Source organism: Xiphophorus maculatus, chromosome 19 (genome assembly GCF_002775205.1).
Source record: "Xiphophorus maculatus strain JP 163 A chromosome 19, X_maculatus-5.0-male, whole genome shotgun sequence".
Lineage (NCBI taxonomy): Eukaryota > Metazoa > Chordata > Actinopteri > Cyprinodontiformes > Poeciliidae > Xiphophorus > Xiphophorus maculatus.
In genome coordinates, this window is record NC_036461.1 from 16,472,818 (window position 1) to 16,491,980 (window position 19,163).

General features: G+C 39.5%; 1 protein-coding gene across 1 annotated transcript; it reads left to right on the plus strand.

Annotated features, from left to right (window-relative positions):
* The first annotated feature begins 7,863 nt into the window (after positions 1–7,863).
* On the plus strand, positions 7,864–18,598 carry bmp4 (bone morphogenetic protein 4). Its single transcript, XM_005815394.3, has 4 exons — positions 7,864–8,142; positions 12,345–12,467; positions 13,080–13,444; positions 16,733–18,598. Exons 3-4 carry the CDS (start codon positions 13,087–13,089, stop codon positions 17,572–17,574), a joined length of 1,200 nt encoding a protein of 399 aa, XP_005815451.1. The 5' UTR covers positions 7,864–8,142; positions 12,345–12,467; positions 13,080–13,086; the 3' UTR covers positions 17,575–18,598.
* The last annotated feature ends 565 nt before the right edge of the window (positions 18,599–19,163 follow it).

The following is a 19,163-nucleotide window of genomic DNA, read 5'->3' on the forward strand; positions in this document are numbered from 1 at the left end:
TTTTAAATTTTTTTTATTTTTATGTGGCTGCAGTCTATCTCTTCGAATACTTTGTAGACCACAGATATTACAGTCAAGATAAAACAAAGGAGTAATAACTCTTCATTTATTGCTGGGGGCTCTGAGTACTGTGCAAAGTATTTCCTCAACATTATTATCATATTTTATTTATTACTTAAGATACTTGTTGTGTCTCTTATTGGCATTGAAGCACTTGAAACTTTTCACATTTTGTCACATTACAAGTACAAAGATTAAAGATTTTTATTTTGGCTCCAAGTGACAGATAGATACAAAGACGCACTTAGTAAATAAATGTTTGCACCAGTCACTAATTTGGTTAATTCTGAAGGGAATGATGGCGTTATTTAGGTTTTGAGAGATAGAAATCTCTCAAAACCTTGTGTAGACTTCCTCACCCTTCCTGAAGTATCCCTTAAGAATGATGCTGCCACCGCGGCTCGCTATGGGGCTGGAGTGTTAAGGGTTATGTAGAAAGTTTGGTTTTCCTGGGTTGTGTTAAAACCTTAAATAAAACATTTGACGGCTTTCTTTTAACAGCAGCTTTCCTCTTGCCACTCTTCCATAGAAGCCATAAAGGTTTGTCCACATGACTTGTTGATCTCAGCAGCTCTCCTATTTACCCTTTTTGCACTCTTTCATTAATATTCTCATTGCCTGCGATGTCTTGGCAGGTTTGCACAGACTTCACACTCTTTCCATAATTCAGAGGATTGAACACGAAAACTTGGAATATTGTCTTTAGGACATAAGTCTTCCTGTTTTGCTTTTCCTGTGTCATTCCTTGATTTTCATGATGTTCTCTAACAAACCCCGAAGACCTTCCTTCACAGCACATCTGTAGCTGTACACACAGCTGAAATCCGTTCACTAGATAATTTCTAAATGTTGGTTCTTTTGGACTCATTTCAGCAGTATTTGCGTGAAGAGAGCTGAACACGATTCCCCTCACACGTCTCAGATTTTCACAAGTTTGAAAGCCATATATCTTTCCCCTAATAATTAAAGCACGAGTAGTGCTTTTTTGAATAAATACAAATGCAACCTTTCTAATGAGGATTCAAATTATTAAGGGGAAAAATCTCTTCAATCCAAAATATTCCTATATGTTAAGTGCCCTCTTGACCTAATGACACTCTTATAGCAACAACTGCCATCAAGTCTTTCATATAGCTGGCAATTTGAGGATCTTAATTCACTCTTTTTGCCCATTTAACTGAATTTAGCCACATTGCAGGGTTTCTTATCATGAACATTCTGTTTAAGGACACACCACAGCATCTTAATTAAGTTTCAATCTGCAATTTGACTTGGCCAAACTCACACCCTAATTACTTGTTCAGTCATTCAAAGACATTGTCTCTGGTTCATTGTCCTGCTGCGTAACCAAAGGTTTCCAATAGCGATCAAACTTGATGGTTCCATCAGTCATTGCAAGTCTGTCAACTCCCGAAGCAGCAAGGCAACCCCGGACCATCACACTAATCCACCATGCTGGACTGCCCATGATGTTCTGCTGTTGTTAGTCAAAATAATATTTTCCCACAGTTCTTTGAGATGATCAATATCATTTCAAGGAAATGTGGGACAAGCCTTTATGTACCTTTTGGTTCCCAGCGGTTTTTCCTCAGAAACTCGGACACTGATGTTGTTTTGCCTGGTTTCTTCATACTTCATTGTGCTCATACAAATAAATCTCACTTGTTTTGGGTTCTTTTTTTAACTTTCTGGAGAAGCAGTTTTTGATGTCTGTGAATGTTTCTCATATGTTCAAGAATTTGCTTAGATTGGGGCAGTAAGTGCGACTTCATGTCATCTGAAAGATCTCAGATGACATGATCTCTGGTTTAGTGATTGTCGCTTTTTCAGGTCAGGAATTAATTGTGGATTGTGAAATTGAATGAGTTGGTTTGAAAATCCTTTTCCCCTAATAAATTACATAATCATTTAAAGTTTTTCTATCACCAGTACTGAAAGAAGAAAAATAAACAACTGGAAGGAGATGAATACTATTTCACCACATATCTAAAATTCCATTAAAATACATTGAGGTTTGTGGATATAGTGTGACAAAATAAAAAATAAAGAAATTCAAGGAACTTACATAATTTGGCAGGGCAGAATGATACCACAGATTAAATCAAAAGGCTATACCATAAGCTGGGCATAATAATCACTTTGTAAATGTTTCATTTTCTCTAGTCAGGGTCTATTAAAGTAAAACCTAAAATTTATCTGAACTTCTGAAAGTTAAATAATGAATTTTCAACTGCTTCTTGCTATGAAATAACAATTTGGTTTGCATAACTTTATTAAGGGTCTGTTACAAATTGTGATTTTTCCACTGAGTCCAGACATTCAACTTTGGAGGCTCTGGTCACAGGATGTCTCAGGGCACCGTATCAGTCTACTGTAATGCATGACATTTAATTATGTTCTATTCTGGTCCATTACCACTGAGTCAGGTCTAATCTATTTTCCTCTTGAGCCCCACAACATAGGCCTCTTGAGGTTCTCCATCAAGACGTAGCGCCACCACTGGAGAACTTATGTGTTTCCCTTCTTAGCTCGGCTTCTTAGGGACTCTGGTGTGAGCAAAGTCAGATTGCAGGAGTGTCTTCAAGTGCCAATCCAAAGTGCGATAAAGAAAGCTTTTTAATCCACCGAGATGATTTCTCAATGTAACCTCCCCAGAGCCCCAGCATCAGGTGTTGCTCCACTCAGGCTGCATCTGGACAGTGTTGAAGCCCGAGTGTGTCTCCCCGTACTATGACAGATGGAAAGAAAGGCATTAAAGCCGCCCCTGGTCCTGCTCTCTTGACCAGCTGCCTTTGATAATATCTGGCAGGAGAAGGTGTGCACCAGTGACAACAGGAGATGGACAAACATTAAAGTCTCATCACTCACAAGTCCTGATGGTCTGACAGACTCAACCACATTCACTGGAGTGTCTTTGATGATGTTGCTTTGTCATGGAGCTCGTTATGTTTTCTAGCAAGTGTTAAGGAAAGAGACGGCTTGGAAAGGCCACTTTTTATTGTCCATTGTCCAATCTTGTTAGATTAGCTAAATAAAGATAACACTTGTTTGATTTATTTTTTTGAATATATATATTTGTTGAGAATGTGCAACCAATTTAAAAGTGCAATTAGTGTAAAACAGTACATTCTATTTTTGATTGTAAAACAAATTTGTCATAAAGTGCGATGTGAGGTGGTGAGGCAGATGCGGTGGAACCAGGTTGTAGTGAAAAATTTTGATATTTAATCATGAGAATCCAACAAAAGTCCAAAAACCAGGCAGCACTGCAGAGCGGAAAACAGGGCTCAACGCAGGTAGCACTAGCTACACGAAATGGACATGAATGAAAAACCCACACACAACTGACTGTTGGTAGACGAGGACCCGACAAAGACACAGACACACAGGTGACACTAAATACACAGGAGGTAATCAGGGAATGAGAAACACCTGGGAGTAATCGAGAGGAGACAGGACAACGAAGAGACTCAAGAAAACTCAGAAATAAACACAGAAAAACACAGATCACAACAAAATTACAAAAATAGATTTGGAAAAGGTCTAAGCCACCTTTACAGTAGTGAGCCTGTAAAGTAAGAAGCTTAACTCTTGGAGCCTTTTTCAACATAAAAATAGAGATATTGCCATATCCATATCTTTAAAAAATGTCATTGGGACTTTTAACACAATGAAATAACACACCTAAATACATTTAGGTAAAACATTGATTTTAATTGTGTTAACTTTACCAATCAAAGATAGAGGAAGAGCCATCCATCCCTTTAGCCCTGCTTTAGATGATGTGTAATTCTTTTGGGAGATTTTGTCAGGGTACCATATAAATGAACCAGACAACAACTTTATCTTCTCTCATATTAATAGGAAACACTTCATTTTCAGCATTTTTGAATGGAAAATAAATCCTTCAGAAAGACCACAACTGTCCACCTAACTCAGACTGGATTGTGTTTTTAAGCTATGCTTGATTTGATTTGATTTATTTATTTGCTCATTTATTTTATTTATTTATTTCAAACATGTTTTTAAAAACAAGAAACAAAAGCAAACAGTAGGACAGAGAAAACCTGTGCATACATAGCCAAGAGCAAAATGATTAGTTTTCTACTACTTTTTTTGTTTGTAAAGAAATAGGAATGCGTGAACACTTATTTAATCCTGCCCCTTAGCTAAATTTAATTTAATATACTACTTACTGACTCGATAATTATCAAAAATTTTTATTTAAAACCGATTAAAACTCTTTGTCCCGATGGAGCTGTCTGCCATGTCCATCCCTTCATAAGCATGTTGCAACTATGTTCTGATTTATATGTCTAACAGGATAAGGCACCACAAAGCTCCATTAATCTGGACCTGGTTTCATGATTATGACAATGAGTTCAATAAACTCATTATCTCAATCTAACATCTGCATCATAGACGTGTCGCCGACTACAATGCAGTGACTGTGAAGTGGCGTCATGTCAATGTGGACAAAAACATCTGACAAATATTTATGACATTTTGGTGAATTAAGGCAGCTCTGAAAGCAAAAGGGTGTCCAGTCCAATTTTAGCGATTCGTTCACTAAAGTGACTTGTGAGTCCAAACTGGAGGACAAAAGCTGAAAAAAAATGTAAGTGTTTCTTAGGAAGGAGGGATTGCTGCAATCGGTTCAGTGGGGACAAGAAGGAAGTTTTCCACACTGCTCCGTCCAGCCCTCTCCATTTCTTTATGTTTACTTCCATGTTCAGGAGTTTACATGCCAATTCCATTACAGGGATTAAAATAGTTTGTTTGAGCCATCCTCAAACTCTGCTTCCCTTGTCCTTCTTACCCTTTGCACCACTTACAGAGTTTCACGTCTCTGGAGTGGGTTTAGGGATTACAGGACAAGCGAACACGAGGCAGCTGGATGCGAAGACTGTTCCAAAAAGAAACCTTTGCTTGAGCAAAAGCTTGGGTTTGGTCCATGTTTGTGGCGGATGTCTGCAGCAGTGAACACAGGAAAAAGAGGAAACACGCTGCACTGTCACATCGTGCTCGGGAGTCGAGGTGGCAGGGCCGCTTTGGAGCTTCTGCTGATTACTGGCTGGTGTCCACAGGTGAGTGACTCCGAGCAGGATTCCTTGACACTGTCACAGAAGTGAGATCAGCCCTCTCTTCCCGAGAAGCGGCAAAGTACTGCTGACCTACCCCCCCCCCCCAAAACAGCCAGAGGCAAAGGTCTAAAGATCAGAGAGTGTTGTTCTGTCAGTAGAAAGGAATGGAAGGTGAGCTTTCCAGACACACAAATATAACAAAACAACTTGTCATACACAAAATGCCCTCATAAAGACATTTCCCAGGAAATTAAAAATTAAGGAGAGGCTTATGGCATTGTTAAATAAGTTGAACACTCACTTCTTGTGGCTCTAGGCCACATGCAGCAGGTAATCTCCTTCGGAACTGAGTGGGCTCGGAGAGGCTAAGCCTGGTCAACAACAAGGAAAGGGGGCATCCGCATCGTTGCTTGTGCTCCCAACAAAGCAAAACAAAAGACCTTAATTGAGCCGCGGTGAAAGATATTTTACTTGTGATGACTTGAAATGCGATTTTTGTTTCACCCTTTTTAACTGGTACATGAAAATGATAGGCCGATCTTTATCTTATCTGTCTGAAACAAACTGTTCCATAACCCACAGGGGCGCTTTGTTTGTTTTCACAGCGTGTTTCTGTTTTTCAGCTTGCACGGGTCCAAACTGATGCATGTGTAGACTTGTCTTGGCGGATGATGCATCAAATAAGATAAGCACATCATTCTGAGGTAACATTGCTATATCGTGCATTTGAGCCTCAAAGTCAAAACACCCTGCTGTGAAATAAGCTAAATATTGTTGTCATTGTGTCACAAATGAAATTAAAGTAAAATAAACGGGAAGTAATTTTTTGAACAATATCTATATTTTTAAAAATGTTCTAAATTACCCACAAAATTGTAAAATTTACATTACTTTGTTAGAAATCAGTGAAGATATTTATAAAGACTAACTTTAAGTACAACTAATAGATTTTTTTTTAGATCAAAAATGGTTTCTGAGCATTAGTGATTAATTGAGACTGCAAAGTTTTCTGTTTTGGAATGTTTGTTGCTTGTTTACCCTCATTGTTAACATTTATTTTATAGACAACGCAAGAAATAATTTTAAAAAATGACCGGTCAATTAAAATAGTCACAAATGCATCTCTGCCTGATTGAGTTTCGGTAAATATAACACTTACAATTTGGTTTATATGTGCCTTATGACTCTGCAATGTGACATCTGGTGGCAAAGTGTCAAGTTGCAACCAAGTGAGCCCCGGCTGGCTGGGCCTTTCAACGCCAGTAAAATAAAGTTGGATTGAAACAACAACTTAAAACAACAGTTTTTTGAACCGGACCGTTGTTTTGGAACAGTGCGGCGAGTTGAGATTAGTGATTTTAAAATAATAACAAAAAGAGAATCATTAAAAAATAAATGTTAGAAGAAATAAAATCTGATCACACATGGAAAAGATTCTCGAAAGAAAACAATAAGATTATTTGCAACTTTTTACTAAGTTACCACCGCTACTGGTTGTTTTGTTTTATTGATCAGGATGCAATTTTTGTTAGTATAATGCACAAATTACTACTTAAGATAATTATAACAATGAAGTCAGCCAAAGTGGGTTTTTTTCAGCATCCCAAATAGCTAGGAGTGTTTGATGAACCTATGTTGATGCACACAGTGCTATACTACGGAGAATTTGCAAATGCACACAAGTTTTTTTTTGTTTTTACACAAGCAAATTGCAACAGATTGATAGGTAGTTAAGTGACAGAAAGTTTCTTGGAAATGATCTTTTAAATTGCCATTTTCAAACAATCCCTCATAAATGCAGCAACATTTGTAGAAATGTCTTTCATGAGTAGAAAAAAAACTGCCAAAGGAACGGGCAGCGAAACGCAGTTGATGAACAAAACAGAGCTTGAGCATGCACTTAAGTTTGCTGTCATTTTGTGTAACTTGCTGTAGGTCAAAGGTTTGCATAGACGTCAACATTTTTCAAGAATTTCAAAAATGTAGCCACAGTATATGTATTTATGGTCATTTTCAAATTGACCACAAATAAAAAAATCAAATTGTTGAAAAACACATGATATGGATTAATTACATGCAGACTGGTGTTTCTCCCTCTTTCTTCCTGTTTCTTTAATATCTATATTAAAGGGGATAAGTAAAATAACTGGAGTGAGACACTTGATGCTGGCATCACCGATTAAACTCTACACTCCACTGTTGGAATCAGGAATATCATAGATAGATAGATAGATAGATAGATAGATAGATAGATAGATAGATAGATAGATAGATAGATAGATAGATAGATAGATAGATAGATAGATAGATAGATAGATAGATAGATAGATAGATAGATAGATAGATAGATAGATAGATAGATAGATAGATAGATAGATAGATAGATAGATAGATTGATTGATTGATTGATTGATTGATTGATTGATTGATTGATTGATTCTCCTCTTTTAATTGATCATCTTTTCTTACATCTCAATTTAACCCCAGGAAGAAAACATGGGAGAATATAGTTCCATCAAGTTAATTATGGTCAAATGTCACTAAGCTTCGCGTGTAAAAATAAATAAATAAATAAATAAATAAAAACTGTGAGCGGCTTCCTGTATTCAAGCGGAGGAGGAAAGAAGGGGGGTGGGTTATCCAAGGTGTCTGAGACAGATGAGGGAGGTGGGGGTAAGGGGACGGAGGAGGAGGGCAAATTGGGCGGACACATAAAAACTGTAGGAACCGTAGATGCTGGATCATTTGGAGAGTTTGCCCGTCCTCTGCGCACCGAGTGTTCTGGAAAAGCCGCCGCACAGCCTGAGAGCCGGCTTTTAGAGCTTTCACTGAAGGATAAATGTGCTGAAAAGTCGCCCAACTTCTCCTCCAAGGCTCAAATTTTCTTTCATTTTTTTATTTTTATTTTTATTTTTTACGGCGGAGCGCCTGGACTGTTTTGAGTCATCTCCTTTTCCCCCTCCTTTTTCATACGAGGATACCTGTACCTCTACTGATGGTAAGCGCTCCTCAGCTGACGCACTCACACTTCTCGGAGATTTGACTAACAGAACATTTCAGAATTTATAGGAGGAACTTTAGACGACTTACGGTATTTTTTTATTGGGATGTTTATTCTCTTGTTTTTGGGGCGTCTGAACGATTTTGCTGAAAGCCTGAAACCAATTCGGAACTAAAATTCTGCAATGAAAACGATTTCCCGTGCGCTTTAATGATCCGGTTTGAGAGGAAGGGAGATGAATGTGATCATTAACATGCAACAGGTTTTGGTCGGTTTGTGCCCGAACACTTATGGAATGACACAACCGATGTAGTGAGATCTTTTCCAAACAAAGCGTCCGATATCCCTGCGCTTCGACTGTCCCCCGCTCAAATATGTTTCCATATCATGATCTTTATTGATTAAAAGTATTTTTAAAATACTAATGCAATAAGTACAAGTGATTTTACTCCACTATACAAAGGTCCACGCAGCGACAAAAAAAGGAAAAGAAATTCATTTTAATTCAAACCTATATTTGGCACATTTTCCATGCGCAATTGCAATCTGGAAAAAAATTGTTTGCAATTGTAATTCATTGGATGTGAAGTCAAGCAGTCAAACATGAGTTTCAATAATAATAATAACAGTAGTAAAAATAATACAGCCTCTTCATTATGAGGTGTTGGCAGATATAAGACGGGAAAGTTGGTTAATCTAGAAGAAAAAAGACCATCAATCTCCTTCCAGTGAGCTCATGGGCTTTAAATAGCTGAATTTGAAGTAAAAAAAAAAAAAGAAGTAAATTATAGGACACTTCTTCAGCTGTAAATTCTCATAATAAATACCAATGGCAATATTTAATCAAAATGAATCTTCATCTACTGTTTTATCCCCCATCCCAGGGGTTCAGATATATGGTCTTTATTACGTTTTTTTTTTTTTTTTAGAAAAGCAAAAAATCAGAGATCAGAACTCACTAAGCTAACTGCAAACTATTTTTTTCTGTCATATTTATGAATTGCATCAAAACAGCTTCCAATGTCTCCTAACCAGTAACATGTTCTTTGACACACTTTGAGCTTAAACATTAGAGATATATGCCTTAATGCTTTAGTGGCATGAACTCATCTTCTGTTTTATTCAAAACGACCATACCTATCAAAGAAAATGCAGGACGTTTTAATGTGTTTCAGTACTTCTTCAGAGGAGCAACTGTTTTGAACTATTTTATTGGAAAAACAAATCTTTTTTGTCTGGACTGGGATTGTTTTCCAAATCTTTCATGAAATTAGGAATGAATCAAAGAGAAGCAAAGAATCAGCCAAGAAAACCATGAGTCACGGTGTGAGTTTTATGTTACTATTGTTTGGTATTAATAGTATGCCCTAAACTTACAACTCTACAAAACTCTCCATTTGGACAGCCATCAAAAATAATAACGCACGTACTTGTGTGTGAAAGCATAATATTGTTTCCGTGTAACTACAAGCTGAAAAACATAGCTTCTATTTCCATCAGACACGCTGCTGCAGACGCCTTTAATGTTAAAATCAGGTCATAGATCTGTTCCCGTGGCAACTTGTTGCACTCTTCTCTCCCTCCCTGCCCCGTTCCCATCTTCCCTCCCACCATCCCTGTCAAATTCCTTAGGAAACACATCTGAAGAGCCATGTGCATAGTCTGATCACATTATCTCTGGTCAGAGAGAGACCGGGAGGGAGGGAGGGGACGGAGAGGCAGGAGCAGGACCGAGCAAAGCCAAGGGCAGTTTGCTGCTGCGGCCTAATTGCACACTGCTCTGCATTTGTGATTGCAAAAAAAAAAAAATAAGGGTTTGTCTGCTGCTTGGTTGCAGTGATTTTTGAATCCAAAGCAACTTGAACACATTTATAATTAATGTCCTTCTTTGGTTTGATTGTTTGATGGAGAGGAGTTGAACAGGAAAATATTGTTAAAATTTTTTTTTCATCTCCCAGATTAACAAACATGACAACACATAACTTTTTTTTTGTTTTTTTTTTTTTCAAATTTTGAAGGATCTTCAATGATGGTTCTTTTAATTCCCCTTCCATCATCGTCACACCACTTTGAGTTGTCTGTGTGCCGTGGCCTGCAGCTTTCTCAGTGGCTGGTTACAGTTACAAGATGTCCTGTATGGTCACTGTTTTTCACTGCTATGAATCCCTGTAATCATGGGAGAGGCCCTCTCTGTACAATGAACGTTTGTTGTCAGAGATGTGCACTCACACAATCACACACACACACACACACACACACAGACGCGTTTATCCCAGCACCCCATGGGTAATAGAGCTGATCATGTTCTGACCCCTCCTCTCCCTCGCTTTGCCGCCAGTTCTCACGAATATGCGAGCAGCGGCACACATTTAGTGCAAAAGCGCAGACGGAGCGTGCACGCGCACCCTCGATGTGCCTCTTTTTGTGTGTGTGTTGTTTTGTTTTTTACACACACTTTGGATCCAGTGTCATGACCGAGAAAGAAGGGTCACGCCGAGGTCAGCCTAATGCTGTTAGGAAAAACCGATCCTTGATTGCATGTACAGTGAGCCACGCAAGGGCTGAGATAATCACACAGATACCAAACCCGGCACAGTCGTGCACAGGGAAACTACGCAAAAAACACAAGTGTGTACGCTGTTCTTGGGAATATAATGCTTTGCAGGAGTGATCAGACGGCTCTAAGTTTTTTTTCCTCCCACGTTTTGTCACATTACTGCAACAAACTTCAATGTCTTCTGTTCGGTTTTAGTGCAGTACTAGTGCTCAATTGTCAAGTTCGAATGAAAAAGGAAAAACTTAAATAAAAATCTGAAAGCCTGTATTTGTATTCTGGCCCTTTTACTCTTATAGTCCAAATAAAACCCAGTGCTGTCTTCACAGTTTACTTAAGAAGTCACCTAATAAGCAAACGCAGTCCACCTGTGGGTAATTTAAGCTCGGTAAAAGTAGAGCTGTTCTCTAAAGGTCTCAGAGATTTTTTGGGAGAATAACCAGAGACATTTCAAACAGGTTAGGTTGTTAAGTAATAACTGAAGCCTTTTATATTCCATGGAGCGTCATTCGGAAATGGAAAGAGCATAGATCAACTTCAAACCTACCAATACACGGCCAACGATGTAAACTAACAGCATCTAGAGGAGTTGTAGAGATCCACAGTTCTGGAGGGAGAATCCGTAGACAGGAAAAGCATAAGCCATGCCCTCCACAAATCTGGCCTTTGTGAAAGAAAGCCACTGTGTAAAGGAAGTAATGAAAAGGTCCTGCAGTTTGTTGCAAGTCATGTCAGGAGCAACATTAAAAAATAGTGTCAGACTATCTCCATGAACATGGAAACCCATAGTGATGGCAGCATGATGCTGTGGGAATGCCTTTCTCTAGGAAGTATGTCAGAGTTAAGAGGTGGCTCTACAGACTCTTTTCTCCATAAAGCTGAATCCATATCCATGCCTCACATTTTAGACTTTTATTTGTAAAGAAAAATAAAAGTTAAGCACCACGTATCATATTCCTTCCACTTCACAATTACGCACTACTTCCTGTTACTCTTTCACACAAAAAGTAAAATAAATAAATAAAGTGAGGAAATGTGAAAAACTTTAAGGGATGTGAATACTTTTGCAAGGCACTGCATGTGTCACTCTCTGTATGCTACTGCTTGGATGTGCACCAGATGAGAAAAGCTTAATTGAAGGTCTGCGCTGCTCCAGAGAACTCCCTCACAAATTTGGCTCTTTTATAAGTGTGACTCAGCTGCAGATAATAACTTAAATGAGCTCTTAAAGCAAAACGGCACGTCATTTCACGTAGATTAAGTAGCTCTCTATTATTTCCTCTTTAATCCGCGTCGGATGCAGTTATTGAACAATGTCTGTTTGATGTCTGTGTTGAGGTTAGAGCAATAAGTGATCAGCTGTCTGTTTTGTGGCACATACCTCCTTACATTCCAGTTGCAGCAAATAGCTAGCTTACCCACAACCCAAAATGATAAGCCTTAAAGAGACACTAGGTCTCTCTGCTACACGCCCACACACACACACACACACACACACGCACGAACACCCCCGCACACACACACACACACATTCTCATGTGCTGGTCTTCAAGTAAATACCATGTAGCAACCTCAAGTGTTTGCAGCCGCGCTGAGTTTACAACCCTCTACCCCCTCCCCGTGTGTTTTCGACTGTATCTTTCAGGAACAGGGTCACTCCAACGCCCTCTTGCAGCCTCCCAACACCACCTAACATTTCCTGGAAGAACGTGTCCATTGCGTGCTCCCAAGAAACATGGACTGTTTTCCCATGCTTTCTTTTCTGTCGGTAAGTACATGGACAGTCCTCTCCCCTCACAGGGACCCTCAGGTTTTTTTCTTTTCATTTTATTATTATTTTTTTTCATGGCATTAGTTGAGAACTGAACCAGAGGTGTTGCGTTGAGTATGTGCACGAGGAAGAGTGCCTCTTTTTTTTATTTTTAAAATGTGATGCAAGCAAGCAGCGAGAAAGCTCTGAGGTTTGCTCCATGAGTTACGCATTTGTTATGACCCCAGGGCTGGCTGCCTCTTTTACTTGTGCAACTATAGTGCAGGAGACAAGTGGAAGGGGTGGAGGGAAGAGGATTGCATTTAAAATGCTGGCGTCTGGAACCAGCTGTTTACATTCGGAGGATGTCACAAAAGATAAACAAAAAGCAGACTATCTGATGGGAGTCTGCTTTACTCTAAACATGACTGCATTATTCAAGGTAATTAGTCTGCATTTAGAGGGAATGGGTAAATAAGTGGGTGGGATACGGAGCCTGTGTGAGATACATTGTGGAGAAGGAAAGAGTAACCCTTCTTTCTCCTTATGTCCTCTGACCCACCTGCTCAGCTCAGACCTGTCCTAATCATTTATCATTTATCACCCTGTTCCATCTGCTGCCCCTGCCAGAGACATCATGATTCCTGGTAATCGAATGCTGATGGTCATTTTATTATGCCAAGTCCTGCTGGGAGAGAGCAACCATGCCAGTCTGATACCTGAAGAAGGGAAGAAGAAAGTGCCTGGCCTGCAGGGTCGTTCGGCTGCTCAGAGCCATGAACTGTTGCGGGACTTTGAGGCCACGCTGCTGCACATGTTCGGCCTCAGGAGGCGGCCGCGGCCCAGTCGCTCCGTCACCGTGCCCCGCTACCTGTTGGACCTCTATCGGCTGCAGTCGGGGGAGGCCGAAGAGGCCGGAGCGTACGACATCGACTTTGAGTATCCCGAGAGGTCGGCCAGCCGGGCCAACACTGTGAGGGCCTTCCACCATGAAGGTAAGGAAACCTGGGGACGCTTTCACAAGATGGACATCAAAATTAGATGTTAGTTAATGCACAAATTATGAAGTTTATGTGAATATTCTGTTGAGAACCTTCTGCAGTAGTGATGTGCTATATAGCATGGCAGCAGATTGCAGAGAATTCAGAGTAAGACAAAAAATGCAAGAGTGCTCCACCCATCTCGCCATGACCAAGGAATCTAAGGATGTGGTCACCAAGCACAGTCTGCAGAGAGTCATAAAATTCAGCTAGTCAAGCTCTCCAGAGGCTAATTTGACAGAGCTCTGTGTGTTTGGTTTGTAACTGAAGGAAAAGACATACCTTCATATTACTGACCTACACTTCTTGCTCCACCCAGCAGAACAGGGTTTTAAAAAAAGCCTGTTCTTGGCTTCGAAATCTAGCGTGATCTTCTCTCATGTCCCCAGTTTATATGCAGGGCTCTTTAAGAAAGATCGTCCTCGCCGTGCAATTATCTTTAATGCTTCTCCGCAGCCTTCTAAATAAAGGCCTCGCTGCAAACAATGTAGGTGCAGAGAGAAAAACGATGCAGTTCTTTTGGCCGAAGGGCAAAAGCCAGTCTCATGAGCCAGTGGGATGCAAAGACGAGAAGATCAGAGGGAATTTCTGTGCATTGAGACGGCTACATTTCAGCTCAAATGCAAATGGTTTCACTTGTATCTTACAAGAAAACCGCTTGATAGAATTAAAAAAAATATACAGATGTAGAATAAAAAGCTTCAAAACAATATTTTGTTTGAAAGAAAAGGATTCGGTTTCCAAAATAAGTTAAAAATGAATTATGGTAAATATCGAATTTAGAAAACTGGGAGATTTTGTGACAGAAGAACAATGACTAAAACTTTTTTTCCTAATTTGTCTTGTCAAACACACTTCTAGTAGTAGAGGCAGAACCACACTGATACAAATCAAAAAACAAAAAGTTATGGTCTGGTATGAGAGCCATATGACATGATAACTTGAGAGTAAAAATACCCAAGTGTCACTGAAATAACTCAAAAAATGTAAAACTAAATATTTAACATCTTGCATTTTATAAAATCAGAAAAGCAGCAATTTTACTGTTAATAAATATAAGGAATGTAACGTGTTGATTTAAACATCATATTCTTATTTTTACAGTGACCTTTATCCTTTTTTATTTTAATACACAGGCAGGACAAATATACCCACCAGATGAAGTGGTACATTTTAAGTGTTTATTGTGCCAATATAATTCTTTGTGGTGTTTTGCCCTTCGTAGATGAATACAAGTATAAGAAGCTAATTCTAGCTGTACAATTAGGCAGGCTGTCTGCTCTTGTGGGGTTTTCTCTTCACCTCATAGCTATTTCAAAAGAGTATTCCTTCATGATGCTCAGTCAAGGGCCAATCATGAGATTCCTATGGTAAGATAAGCTTAAGTAAAAAATACGCCGGCAGTTTTGAGGTCTTAAAATGTTCAATCATCACTGTTAAATTATTCATTTCTATCACTTTTATTTACTGTTATTTTGATGTTGAGCCATAGAATTGAATAAAAATCTAGAATAAGCATTAAAGGAGCAGTACACCTTTCCACCATTTTTTCAGTTTAAAGAGAAAAACAGAGTGTAATAGGCTGTTATTAGTCAGGCTGTGTAGGTGGAGCCAGATCAAGTTGGCTCATAACATCCAATTACAAGTGGAAAAACGTTTCAATTTGTGTTTAAAACACAGGTGCAATGTGCACTTGAAGTTATCCTAACTTCCTGCAAGCCGGCTCCTTGTCAATTCATTGCAGTTCAAACTCCCATATTCACGCAAGTCCAGTGTGTCCCTTCCTGCTTCTTTTCATGCCTGTAAATAAATAATCTTTTTATGTATACCTCAGCCGTTCTTTTATCAGATTTTATATTTAATGCTATTTCCGCTTGTTGTAATTCTAGCCTTTCAAATAGAAGAAAAATATGATCACTGATTTAACACAAAACCTAATTTTTTTACATTGCATAATTGCATTGGTATTATATCACTGGTAGCCAAGCACATAGGAAGTGAGGTATTATCAATATGTTCCAAGACAGATATCTCCTTTTTCTACCTAAAAAAAGTCACCATGGTGGAGAGAAAATCATGCTATGGGTGCGTTTGCCACCAGCGGTATTACTGTATCAGACACGAAATGACAAAAAAAGCCATTTTGTTCGCAGTCATGTGGTGCATGCAAGACTCAGAATGACAAATACTGTGTCAATGATTTTATTACAGTCTGGCTATTCACGTTACCCTATGAATAGCTCAGCTTGTGCATGGGTCTGTACATCTCCACAGCCATCTACCCTCACCTCCTTTGCTGAACTATCTTAATAACATGCTTTGAAGCATTTGAAGTGGGAGTGCTTGCTTTCATGGAGCACCGTTGTGTGATGGTGTGTGACTCAGTCAAGTTCAAACCACAGGGAGGTATAAGAGTCTTCAGCAGATGGATGGTTAGATGAGGAGACATGTTTACAGGAAAGGCAAAGCATTCATTGTGGACTTCAGCCTGGAAAATTATGATTTTTATTGACCAGGTGTAATGTGGAGGGGGAAAAAATATTTTTTTTTCTGTTAAGCTATAAAGCAGACAAGACAAGAGAAGTGTGTGTGCCTGAATATCCTTTGCTTTTGAATGCATAGCATTCCCACACAGTGCCCTGTTTCCCATGGGCTTCAGATATATGAGATTCTATCGTATTGTCTGACTCCTTAATGATTATTCATGATGAAAATGATAAATGTCTTAAGTGGACAAACTGCGGAGGCAATCAAAAGCACAGCAGGTTTTAATAATAAGAACCACCTGGGCCAGATTAGGGCCTGGGTGTGAAATAACAGGGGTGGATTGAGCAGGAAAATAGTAGACACAACATTCCTTTCCCCAACAATGGTGATCTTGCCAGAAATCTGCAGACTGTGAGTGGAACAGGGAGCCTCCACTGTGTTTATGCTGTAGCTGTGGTACGTTAATCACCACCCTCGGTGTAATGCATGTTTCAGCAAAGTGCTCAAAGAAAGGCACAGAGAGAATGGCAGGATAATCGTAAAAGAAAGGTAAAGGAAATTTAACAACATTTTGACCTACTTATAATTTTTCCTACCTCAGAGATCTTAAAAGGCATGACAAGAAAGTGATGTAATTCAAATAAGGAGTAGGGATCTTACAAGATTAACATATATTTGTTTTATTCCAGATTTTCTAAGCGTTATCCTGGTACACTTTGACAAACATCCCATGCTTTTTCTCTTCCTTATTTTTAGAGCACATGGAGAGGATCCATGAGCTGGGTGATGGAGAATCCATGCCTCTCCGCTTCCTGTTCAACCTCAGCAGCATTCCAGAGGACGAGCTGCTTTCCTCTGCAGAGCTAAGACTCTACCGTAGTCAGATTGATGAGGCCACCGCTGACGACCAGAGTCTGCACCGCATAAACATCTACGAGGTCCTGAAGCCCCCGCGGCCCGGGCAGCTCATCACCCAGCTTCTGGACACACGCCTCGTTCGGCACAACGCGTCACGGTGGGAGTCCTTTGATGTCAGCCCTGCCATCTTGCGCTGGAGTCGCGAGGGCCTCCCTAATTATGGTCTGGCCGTGGAGGTTCTGCACCTCAACCAGACCCCACACCACCAGGGCCGACACGTCCGCATCAGCCGCTCGGTGCACCAAGAGCCCGGGGAGGACTGGGAACAGTTACGCCCTCTTTTGGTTACTTTTGGTCATGATGGCAAGGGTCACCCACTGACCCGGCGGACCAAGCGCAGCCCCAAACAACGGGGCCGCAAAGGCAGGCGCAACTGCCGGCGCCATGCACTGTACGTAGACTTCAGTGATGTAAACTGGAATGACTGGATTGTGGCACCGCCTGGCTATCAGGCATATTACTGCCACGGGGAGTGCCCCTTTCCCCTGGCAGATCATTTAAACTCCACCAACCATGCCATTGTTCAGACACTGGTGAACTCTGTGAATAACAACATTCCCAAGGCCTGCTGCGTACCAACAGAGCTCAGCGCCATCTCCATGCTCTACGTGGATGAACATGACAAGGTGGTCCTGAGAAACTACCAGGAAATGGTAGTGGAGGGCTGTGGCTGCCGCTAGCGCACAACGTCGCAAAAACACTTGGACAAAAATAGCGCCTTGAACAAAGCAATGTGGACACTAAAACAAATCAGAAGGTCTTTTTTTTTTAAATGTTCACTTGGACCCTTATTTATAACTCTAATGAGGTGTATGTTTGTCTCACTTTTTTGTTTTCTTTGACAATATGATCATATATTTTGACAAAATATATATATATATTTATATCTACACATTAAAAATAAATTGAGTTCCTATTTTAAACATAAAGAAATTGTTTATCCTTCCATATTGTATATTGGATTTTGTAAGTTGTTTTTTTATTCAAAGTATAGTAACAAAAGTAAAAAAAAAACTTTAAAAAAACACCCCCAAAAGTATTAGGTTATTTGCTAGTAATATTTATTGCTTTCATAATAAAAATGAACTGCATTCTACCACCTACAAGCCATGTCACAAAAATATTTCTTTTTAGCAAATACAATTTTAAAGTTATTTATTGACCTTTTTTTTAAACCAGTTAAGAACCAAATTAAAAGACATTAAAATAAACTTAAGAAATAAAAGAAAATTGTCAACAAGAAATCTGTCAATCTCCATTAATTTTGTGGAATTTAAACTGGAATTAATGCCAGACAAGTTTAATTATTATATGGATTAGAGTTATGATTTGTTTTTCACTTTGGATAGATCAGTTCTGAGTCAAAGAATGGGACAAGAAGAGAAAATATGAAAAAGCAAAAACAGAACTGATCCAAGCAAACATTCCCAGAAGAACATCTGAATTCATAAAAGACAGGTTTATAAATACACCAGTTGTATAGTAGATAATGCAAAAAAAATTTTGGAGTTTGAAAGTTGTACAAACAGTCAGATTTTAAATATGAATGTAGTAATTTCCGCTGCTTGTATTTTTGCTGTAAAACAGCCCTTAAGTGGAACTCCCTCTAGGGCCTCCTCTTCCGTATTCACATAAGAGAAAACATTGATTATCAAGTGATATCACCCATGAATAACTTGAAAATAAATTTAATTTGTACATTTATTATTACATGTTTTTAATAAAAAAGCTCTTGCAGGGATATTTACAGAGGATCTCAAAGGTCTTTATGTTTTTGGGCTATGTTGTCCTCAAATTTCACTTTAAAGTCAGGTGAGCTCACATGTGGTAGATGTGATACTTGATAAACCCATACCAACCTTGTTATGTTTTTCAGCCTGACTGTGTTGGGGTGATGTGTTTTTTGGGGGGTTTTTTTTGTTCCAGACGTCCCCACGTTGGAGGCATGATTGTGTCTGATGCCCCGATACAACATGGCTGAGTCCTCAGAAAGATCAAAGGTTAGACGCTCTGTCTCCTGCCTTTGTCTTCTCTGGCTCATGCCGGCAGAGGAAAGACGGCTGTCTCCAGCGTGTCCCCCGCCAGACAAAAGGCTTCGACATAACTTATTTACAAGCTGACGACTGGCCCAAATTATATGATAATGTTTAGAGAGAATCCCTTTGAACTGCTGAATGACACTCTGGTGAGCATTGTCTGCTGGAGAGTGGCCGGTGTGTCTGCTGGTCAATATTTGAATGAAAACAATGCAGTTTGATAATAGCAGAAC